Here is a 10,721-nt window from a genome sequence, read left to right as displayed (position 1 = left end):
GGTGCGCTACCTCTTGGGGGCACTGTTGCGGTTCTCCTCCTGCGTGCCTGGGCTTTGGGTGAAAAACCCGTGTCAGGTTGGGCGACACGTTGCGTTGTTACCCTCTTTGGGGCGTTGACGGGGAGCTCAAGTACCCCATGTTCATGAGCATGCTTGATCGTTGCTCGAAACTTCTTCGGGTCAGACATTGGGTGGTTCATCTACCTCCTATCCTTTACACATGACCTCGATGTCAACATCGAGGGGTCGCTCTTGGTTGCCTTCCGCGGATGCTTTTTGTCGTAGTTTGGTCCAGTAGCTACGGCAGGATGAAGGATGAAGGCACGCCCCAGGTCACCATGTAGCTACAGTCAACGAAGCAAATTATACCCACGCCTCAGGGGCCTTACGCTGCCCCTGATTTGGTTGCTCTGCTCAACAGTGTCTCGCACCATTCGGCCGTGTGGCTTTATCTATAAAGCGGACCGCAAAACTATTTTTCTATTTTTAAATAATTTTTAGTTTAGTAAGCAGTCTGAAATGTCTGTAATTTTAATCACTACAAATAATCGTGATCTCACTCAAATTATCTATCAATCAGCCTAGTCATAATTATAATTCATAATCATAACTCATAACATTCTCTATTTACCCCACAAGTTCAGAAAAATTGCTCACAGAATAGACAAACATTGTTGAGATGAACAAATAACACAAATTAACTTGCACTAGTGAAATGAGGACATGCAGAGGCTACAAAAGAAATTACATAGAAAACTCATTGTTACCATGGGCGGATCCAGTGTGGGGGTCATGGCACCCACAAACATTTTGCAGAACCTTTCTTTAACTAGTGAATGCTTATAATCTATTTCCTATGTTCCACAATATAGTGTGTATTATGCCTATTTAAAATCAAATGATGTAAACTTTGACCAAGTTTTCAGAAAAAATGTTAAAATTCAGAATCTATCATTTTATTCCTCATGAAATATAATTTCATATGATGTATATTTGGTAGTCCCTCCGTTCACAAATACTCCTCCATTTTTGTATATAATGCCACTTCATATTTTTATGTCTAATTTTGAACATTAATTTCACTAACAAAATGTGAGTGATATGCCATGAAAAGTGAACCATTGGATGCACATTGCAAATAACTTTCCGATGATAGATTTTTAATGACATATAACCCATATTTTGTTGACTAAAATTACAAGTCAAAGTTTGACACGAAACATGAAGTGGCCTTGTATACAAAAACAGAGGGAGTATAAGATGTTTTTGATATTTCAATATGGACAACATACAAACTGAAATGAGTGAGCAATCACACTAAAACGTGTCTATATACATCCAATTTTGTATAAGTTTAGAATATCTTATATTTGTGAATGAAAGGAGTATTATAGAAATAGATAAATTTCTCTACAAATTGGTCAAAGTTTGTGATGTTTAACTTCCACGAAAACCATGGTACACTATATTATATGGGAAAGAGGGAGTATTATATTATTTTGGTGCAGCCTAAATACTTCAATATTGAAGCCCACAGAAACCGAAAATTAGGTTTCAGGCCAACATCATATAATTCAGATTTCAACTCAAGGCCTAATACAACCCATCTCTACTCCCCATAAATACTATATTCCATGTATAAACAAATGGCGACACTTCCATTAAAAAAATTGTGAAGTTGTTCCTTCGCTTCATCATCATAGCTACTAAACCGAGGGGGCCATTGCCCCCAGTTATAAACCAATTCCTGAAGAATTTCTAAATTGGAAGGCTTAGATTAAAGGTTGCTAGCCTTTGTCCCTAAAAAAGTCATATTCTGTCTTGCCCCCACAACAGATTTTGCCTAGCTCCGCTACAGTCGGATTACTACCAATACGACAACTATAGGATTCACTGATATCGCAATTCCTGCAACATTATTTTGGTTTTTCCTTGGAACATCTCTTTTTCCCAAGAGTTGAGCATGAATGAATATTAGATTCTCTCCAAGAACCAATAAAATCCAGTTTTTATTCCAAATAACCAATCGTGAAAGGACAAACGCTGCAATTACTGCAAACGATGAGGATGTATCACATCAACCAAGCAAATCAATTAGATAGGAGAATATATAAATCAAAGGACAATGACTTACCCTGGTGCTATCTGAAATGGGTAACTTCCATTGCGATCTGGAAAACCAAGAGGCAGAGCAAACTATTTTAGGCAGACACAATCAAGTCTACATAAACATATATTTTACAAAGCCATTTCCATTTACAAAGGCTCTTTTTTTTAGAACATGGAAAAATATTGGCACCTGCAAGTAACAACTACCTGAAAATCACTCACAAGAAGAGGATATCGCTGCCAATTATTGCCTAACAATATATGGCCAAACTACCTTATAATATAATGAAAGCAGAAGGAATTAAGCAATGCAACGTACATGCGGTGTAGTTGGGCTCAGCGGTAACATAGCATTCCCCTCCAATGAGGCTGGAGAAGACGAACAAGGACACATGTGGAGTCGTGGGACCAATGCAATGTGGAAGAAAACCCCCGAGAAGGAGGCATGACTCCCCAGAGAAGAAGAGCGAGTTCAAGTCACAGAACCACATGGTTTCCATGTCATGATGCTACACGGTAGCATTAAAACAGACTCTTTTCAAAATAGGAGCAGCCCATGGAATGGCACATCTAATCCGAGTGAGAGGGCCGAGACCCCCCCCCCCCCCCCCCCCCCCCCCCCAAAAAAAAAACCTCGCACTAGTGGGGTTCAACATGGCACCCCCCGGGTTCGGGTAATGCTTGCCCAAACCTGTACCCGTCTCTATATTTTTCGTCCAAACCCGTACCCGTACACCGGGTTTCAAACTTTTCCCATACCCGTACTTGGGCTGGTGCGGGTAATACCAGTGGGTGAAAATACCCATCTCGGTTACCTTACCCAATTGACACTTCACCATGTATTTTTCAGCATTTTCGTATATATACACAACATTTTAACATGTATACTTTAACATTTCAAATATACACACCACATTTTAGCATGTCAGCACATATATTTCATGATTTACTGTGCGATTGAATAAGAAGAATGATATCTATAATACCTAAATAGTTCATCCCCACTACCTTATTTCTCTTAACATGCAGCCTATCCACATCAGCAATCTGCCACATCATCAATTATTTTTCCTTTTACACTAATTTCTGTTTTTTTTGACATTTAGACTTTATTTTGAGTGGTGATGACATTTAGACGTGCACTCCGTTTCTAGACTTAAATTGCCGATGAAGCCCAACGGCCTTGATACACAAACAGAAAAAGAAGCCCAATCGTCCATTCTGAGAAAACGAAGCCCAACCGTTCCTCCCCCACGCAATGCCTTTCTGTTTCCAGCTCTGTCTCTTTCCTTAAAAAAGGGACCAATCTTTTCCCCCCGGCAGCAGTACAGTGCGGCGGCTAGGTGGGGATCTCAGCGTGCCGGTCCACGGTGAATCCAGTGGCTCTCTCGACTTGGTTCCGGCAGGAGTCGGTCTGGTGCTTTGTAGCGTCGTCGAGCCAACGGCAGTGGCGCTGCTTTCCCTTGGCCCTCCTCTGTCCCTATGCCTTGATCGAATCTCAACCGCCATCGGTGAGCCATCCCTTTCAGTTTCTCCACCTTCTTTGTAGTCCAGATTACATCTATCTCAAACTCCAACTTAAGTTCTGATTCGTAAATTCCACCACAGGCCGCCTGCTGATAGCGTAGGATGGGACGAATCAGGAACCCTCGCTGTCTGCCATTGTCTCTTCTAATTCTCTCATGTATCAGGTTAGTCCAGATTCTCCCCAAATTCCAATCGTCCACAAGACTCTTGATGCTTCACCAACACAAAAAACTGCATATGATTATATATGTCATGTCTCATGAGGTTGTTCATACATGCATGAATACATACACTTCTATGTAACCATGTAGATAAAATTTGTTGCATTCTCTTCGCGTCTTACTCTGAATTCCCAAGTGAAACCATGCACCCAAATCCGGACATTATTTCTGACTGAGCTAACAAATGCACCTGCAAATCTGAATCCCAACTTGATTGAGTTAAAACATGCAGTTCATAAATTCTTGTGGGTCTGATTTAGACTTGGAGTGGTTATTTTTATTCCTGCGGATCTCATTTAGCTCGAGGTGTCTATTTTTCTTGCACATGGTCGTTTGTTAACGGTAAATACTGCAGCATTTCAACCAAGTGTGCAGAGGGAAGTCAATTGATTTCCAGATATATACACACACATGGAATTATGTTCGCTGGCTTATATACATATATCATCATGTATTTCTCTTTTTTGTTACGCTCAGATAGTCATCTCAAGGTGTTCGACACACTGATTAGATTTCCATATGTAGTCTTACATATTAATCTTATATATGTTTTTCAACACCATTAGAGAAACTCAATTGTTTCAGTCTACTGTTTGTTGCTTTTAAGGCTGCCGAATGCATTGGTTACCAGGTTTATTGGTGAGTAGAGGTCTGTCTCTCTCTGTCTCTCTCTCTCTCTCTCTCGCTCATCTTTTGTTGGAAAGTACATATATTTTCTCTATGCTTGAGAGAGTAATTAAGGCGTTATATGATTGGTACCTCTCTTACTTGGATGATTACTATTTTGCATGATGCTTTCTTAGTTGTTTCACGATAAATTAAGCATGATTCATTGTGAACCTAGATACAACTGCATGTGCTCTTATTTTTTCTTAGATAACGGGCTATTTTATACATAAACTTATTTTATGGGTGGTCTAAGATATTTGATTGTGAAGATGTAGGTGAAAAAAGTTAATGTTGTGACATGTTCTTGGTATCAATTGAGTTGGAGGGAGTCAGACAAATCAACTTACATTCATGTGGTGTCATGACGGGATATAACAAGAAACCAAGTTGTTAAGTTGGTACATTTTGCTGAAGGCAGTCATCCTGACTGAATTTTTTTTTCTCTCTCTATTTTCTTCCTTTGAACCATGTACTTATATCGTTTGGTTTGGCAGAAGTCTGAGATTTTAATTATTGATTTTACTGTTCCCAATGACTATGATGTGCTATTCTTATACATAGATGGCATAACATACAATCAATTATTTGCCTGTGTTATTTCAGATTCATGTTGAATGCTCAACTTGTCATTAATGCTTGTGATGGCTGACGATTGATCAGGGCTTTGTCTCCACTACTGTTTAACTGGTTGTGTGTGTTGTGTGGTGAAGCAAAAGCGGATTGATCAGGGCTTTGTCTCCACTACTGTTTAACTGGTTGTGATGGCTGAGGATTTTCTCAACACAGTGGTTTATCTATTATTCATTGGATCAACATAAGTAGTTGCTATGAAATATATACATGTATTTCTAACGCAACTAAGTTGTGTTTTTCTTTCTTTCCAAATAAGTACATTTCTACACCTTACCATTTTCCTCTTATTTTAAGCCATTTTAATGTCATGTACAATTATGGAGTACCTTATATGATAAGCTAATGTGTATCTACATGAACATCTATTATTGATATTCTGTTTGATATATATTTATTAATATTAAATCCAAAAAAATTGCACTATGAATGCCGCAGCAACGCGCGGGGCATCATCTAGTTATTTCAGAAGTGGATAACAATAAGCATCAACTAGATGGCACTAAACAATGTCCAATTATATTCATGGATGATTAGCATGTAAGTGAAGTTTTTAGGGAAACATTCATATATGTTATCTTTTCTCAATTACGAGACAAATAAGAGGGACATAATTTTCTCTATTGAAGATACTTCTGCAACTTCTAAATGATCAAATGATCAAATGAAAGAGACAATATAATAAGATCAACAAAGTCAGAAGCAAAATCATGAGTTTACAAAACATGATCAACGCATTTAAAGATGGCCATGCAAATGGGTAAGGGGAGGAGATTTTGAGTCGGGGCTAGCGGCTACGTCAGCCTTGGGTAAAGTGGCTACGTTTTTTTTCCTTTAGTGAATGACACAATGAGACCTACTTGTCAGACGGAACTAGTATATGGGTATGCAGGCACGCGGGTATGGGCATTGCCTTCCCACACCCGTACCCGCCTACCGCCTTACCCGATGGGTACAATATTTTCCCATTTATAAATTCGTAGGTAATTATTTTTTCCGAACCCTTACCCTAATAGGGTTTTTACATGAAGGGTTCGTGGGTACCCATTGCCGTGTTGAAGTGGGGTGAGGACATTGCGGTGACATCCCATGGTTTCTCCATGCTCGACGGTGTCTTGCTCTGCACTCTGCATTTTTTAGCTTTGCCCTCTTTGTTTTTTTTTTTTGCGAGGATTGTCTGATTTTCTTTTATCTGCTTTCTAAGATAATTTCATCGACGCTTTCTATCGTTTGGCTGTGTGGCTTTATTTATAAAGCGGGGTGCGAATCTATTTCAAGATATTCAGTTTCCATATTAGTCTTTTACTAATTTTCAGTCTAGTAATTAGTTTAGAAATGTCCGTAATTGTTAACCACTAAAAATCTGGTTTGCTTTATCATCCATTACAGACGGTAAATTCGTAACATATTTTGCAGAATACTGCAGTGTGAATTATGAGAAGTGGGAGAAATATGAATAAAGATCTTCTGAGTTGTATCGTGTAGTAAAACGTGAGGGACTTCAAAATGAGAATCTGTCTGTCTGCTGCCTGCTTCAAAATGAGAATCTGACTTCAAAATGAGAGGGAAAAGAGCGAGTTAATTGGTGCGCTCTGCTGTGAGCCTGTGAGCATATCATATATCACCAAGGGCGGTTCGTCCTCGCGGCGCGCTCCGGCGCGGTCCTGACCTGGTACACCGGCGACTCGCAGCTGCCGTTTGTGCACCAGCTCTGGTGGCCGTGGCCCGCGCCGAGCTCCTCCTCCTCCTCGAACGGCCGGCACTCGGCGAACGACGGCGGGGGCCGGGCGTGCGGGTAGTCCGGGAAGCGCTGCCGGTCGGACGGGTCGAAGAGCGGGAAGGACTGGCGCCTGCGCGCGCCGGCAGCGTTGGCTCGCAGGCAGCCGTCGATGACCCTGCACTCGTCCCGCAGCCGGTTCTGCACCTCCCGCAGCGCCTGCGTCGTCGGTGAGGGCGGCCTCCTCCTGCCGCCGCCCTGCTGCTTTGCGACGGAGCCACGGGCCTTGTTGTGCTGCTGCTGTGCGGACGCTGCCTCGGACGACGCCGGCGTCCTCCTGTCGCTGGCGCGGCGCCGGGTGGGGGCGCAGGGCGTGGTGGCGGCCCTCGCACGGTCGTGGCACGCGGCGCAGAAGGCCGTGGCCCGCTCGGCGTCGAAGGCCCGCCGGCGCGCCTTGTCCGTCAGGCACGCGTGCGCCTGCCAAACGAAATGCACGCCACGTCAGAGCACAAATATACAGTACAGTACAGTACAAATGCTTTTTTAACCGTTGACGTGGAGGCAACATGACCGCCAGGCGTAAATTAGAATAATTGCAATTACTCCTACTCAAATTGAATTGAATTGAATCGCGCATTCAACCGGAGTTGGTTGGCCTAAAAACAAGTCGAATTCGAAGGGGCCATGCATGCATGGGCGACGGATCGATCAAGGTAACAAACAAAACAAACTTCCAATCTCTTCCCGTCCGTTTCGGAGCGATCGCAACAACCTAGCACTACTGGAGTGATCATCGTCGTCACGTACAGACTACTAGTATGCGGAGAGGAGTGCTAGAAAGGCAGCAGCAACAAGGAAAAAAGGCAAAGATTCCAAGTGAACCGCAAAATCATCATGAAAAAGTAGCACTCCCCAGCCCACTGCACGCGCATGCGGAGAGGCGTGTGTAAATTACGTACTGTACCTCGGAGACAAGCTTGAAGGCGACCTCCGCCTTGGGATGCCTGTTCTTGTCCGGGTGCAGCTGCAGAGCTGCACATGAATCAGTCAATTTTATTTACTACCGTCAGTGTACAAATGTACGATCAGTAATTAAACGCGGCGATCAACGATGGCGTGATGCATGCGTACCGAGGTGCCGGTAGCGCCGCTTGATGGCGTCCTCCGACGCGGCCTCGCCAATCTGCCATACATGCAGCAGTTCCGAGTTAATTAACACGACGCCGAAAACGGAGGCGCAGCGAGGAGGACGAAGGATGTGCATGCGTATGTATTGTATACGTACGGCGAGGACGAGGTACCAGTCGACGAAGTGCGCGCGGCGCGGGGAGCGGCGGCGGTGCGGGCAGGACGCGAAGGCCGCCGACGCCGCGCACACGTCCCGGGCCGCCTGCGCCTTCCCGGCCGCGTCCGCCATTGACGTGGCCGGACCGGTCGATGGATCGATGGACGTACGGCGGAGCAGAGCAGAGCACGCGCGTGTGTACGAGTGATCTCTGGTCAAGCAGGAAGTGGGCGCATGAAGAGAGGTTTTTATTGGCGTGACTTGTGCGCCTGGTGGAGTGGGGTGGGGAGGAGATCGAGGCGAGAGGGAGTGGGAGCGGGAGGGGCGGTTCCGAGGAGGACGAAGGAGTGGAGCCGGAAAGAGCGGGGATTGCGGGTGCATGCAAGTCGTGTCGCCAGCTAGCTTTGTTTTCGAATCGAAACGATAAAAAGAAAAAGCCCTCGCATCGCGTCTAGCTTGCACCGGAAATCGAGATCTACACGACCAAGCCAGCGCCCTCAGTGCTTCCCTCGGAACAAATTTTCAGGGACTTGCACAGCATGGCCATGCGGATGCGTTGAGCTGCTGCCTGTCCTGCTTTTTCCGGCACTGTGACACTCAGACGCTGGAAGGTGCTGGCCGCTGCGCTTCGAGTCACGGATGGGATCGTCGGATCGAAGCAGCCGATGGTCATTCTCTGATTGTAGCAATAGAAACCCGGCAAGGTGTCAGCCGGCGATTTCGTCGTCGGCGTTGCCTCTTGTGAACCAGGTGTCGGGGGATGAAGAGAGGTTTTTATTGGCGTGACTTGTGCGCCTGGTGGAGTGGGGTGGGGAGGAGATCGAGGCGAGAGGGAGTGGGAGCGGGAGGGGCGGTTCCGAGGAGGACGAAGGAGTGGAGCCGGAAAGAGCGGGGATTGCGGGTGCATGCAAGTCGTGTCGCCTGCCAGGTCTTTGTGCGAAACGAGGAACAAAAAGCCCCCGCATCGCGTCTGCTGAACCGGAAATCGAGCTGAGATCTACACGACCGAGCTAGCGCGCTCACTGCTTCCCTGGGGCCAAATTTTCAGGGACTTTCATCAGATGGCCAAGCGGATGCGTTGAGCTGCTGCCTGTCCTGCTTTCCCCGGCATTGTGGCACTCCACGATGGAAGGTGCAGGTCGCTTCACGTCGAGTCACGGATGGGATCGAAGCAGCCGATGGCCACTCAATGATTGTAGCAGCAGAAACTTGCGGAGTTGGCAGCCGGCGATTTCCTCGTCGGCGTTGCTTCTTGTGAACCATCGAGCGAACACGCTTCCTGCTATTCACTCCCTTGAGGATCCATGGGTAATTTCTGGTGCCTTCCATGCCTAAACTGATTCAAATCCGTATTGTGCGGATACAACATGTACGGCCTTCTTTGGTTCATAGGGTAGGAAAATCGTAGGAATAGGAAAGTCATATGAATAAGATGACATGTATCTCAAATCCTATGAGTAGGAATAGGGAAGGAGATGTCCTTTGATTCACATCATAGGATTTTTTTCCATTGAGTCTAAGCTAATGTTTATTTTCCTATGAAATGTGGAGGATAGGAAGAATTCCTCCATAGAAATAGGATTCCATTTCTACAAACCAAAGGTCTCTAAAGGATTTTTTTCCTATCCTATGAAATTCCTACAAGATTCCTCTAAACCAAAGGAGGCCTAAGATTGGATAATTCTAACGCGAAGAAGTATTCGTGAGGAGCATACCATTCATCTTTTTGCTTAGGGGTGCTGGCATAGCTCGGGTGCACTTTATATAGACTTAGTGGTAGCATTGATATGAAGCCATGAATCCTCCGGTAGTTCAATAGTTTGGCATCCCTCCATTATGTGCTCGGTCCTCCGGTAGCTCAGAGGATTTCTTTTTTGAGCAAAAGAGATGCCTCCCTCTTCAATTTCATACAATGAAACCATTTGATCTTAAGCATCTATAAACAATAAACACAACATACGAAGTTACGAGCATGCAACAAGATTCAAACTAATGTTCTATTACAAACCCGAACAACATGGGACAAAATAAGGCTAAGCGCATGCTAAGAGCAACAGACATCAACGAGTTTTTGCAAGGACCAACACAAAAGGAACACTAGGACAAAGCAACCTAGAGCCAACAAAACAACCAACAACCAACTTCACATCTCCGCCTCTGGAATTAGCCACCAAGTCGAGGGACTCCAGGTCTCCATCCATGCGAAGCGCGAAACACTTCACTTGCCACCTGCTCGACTAGTCTTGCTCCCAACATCAATATTTTTTGCCTTTGCGTCCTTTATCTTCAGAATGGACCAATCAGAGATCCAATTACACATTAGTTTCACCAGCACAATCGGATCATGCAATTTCTTTCTATTAAAAATCACATCATTTCTACACTTCCGGAGAGACCAAAATAGAGCCAAGACCCCGACAAGAACACGTTTTTTGCCAGGTTTCCGGAATGTCTTGATCTATCTGTCAAAGAAATCATTAGATTTACAGGGGTAGAATTCAAATCAAAAGCACACTGCAGTAGGCTCCAAATAAACCTAGCAGCACAACAGGAGAGGGAGCTC

At 44.7% G+C, this 10,721-nt stretch overlaps 1 protein-coding gene across 1 annotated transcript; it reads right to left on the bottom strand.

Moving 5' to 3' along the window:
- Positions 1 to 6,715: 6,715 nt before the first annotated feature.
- LOC123126061 (uncharacterized) lies at positions 6,716 to 8,842 on the bottom strand. The gene is made up of 4 exons (XM_044546470.1): positions 8,159 to 8,842; positions 8,005 to 8,056; positions 7,838 to 7,905; positions 6,716 to 7,350 (listed from the first exon to the last, which is right to left on the bottom strand). Exons 1-4 carry the CDS (start codon positions 8,537 to 8,539, stop codon positions 6,778 to 6,780), a joined length of 1,074 nt encoding a protein of 357 aa, XP_044402405.1. The 5' UTR covers positions 8,540 to 8,842; the 3' UTR covers positions 6,716 to 6,777.
- Positions 8,843 to 10,721: the final 1,879 nt, after the last annotated feature.

This window comes from Triticum aestivum, chromosome 5D (assembly GCF_018294505.1).
Source record: "Triticum aestivum cultivar Chinese Spring chromosome 5D, IWGSC CS RefSeq v2.1, whole genome shotgun sequence".
NCBI lineage: Eukaryota > Viridiplantae > Streptophyta > Magnoliopsida > Poales > Poaceae > Triticum > Triticum aestivum.
This window is presented reverse-complemented; position numbering and strand designations above follow the sequence as displayed.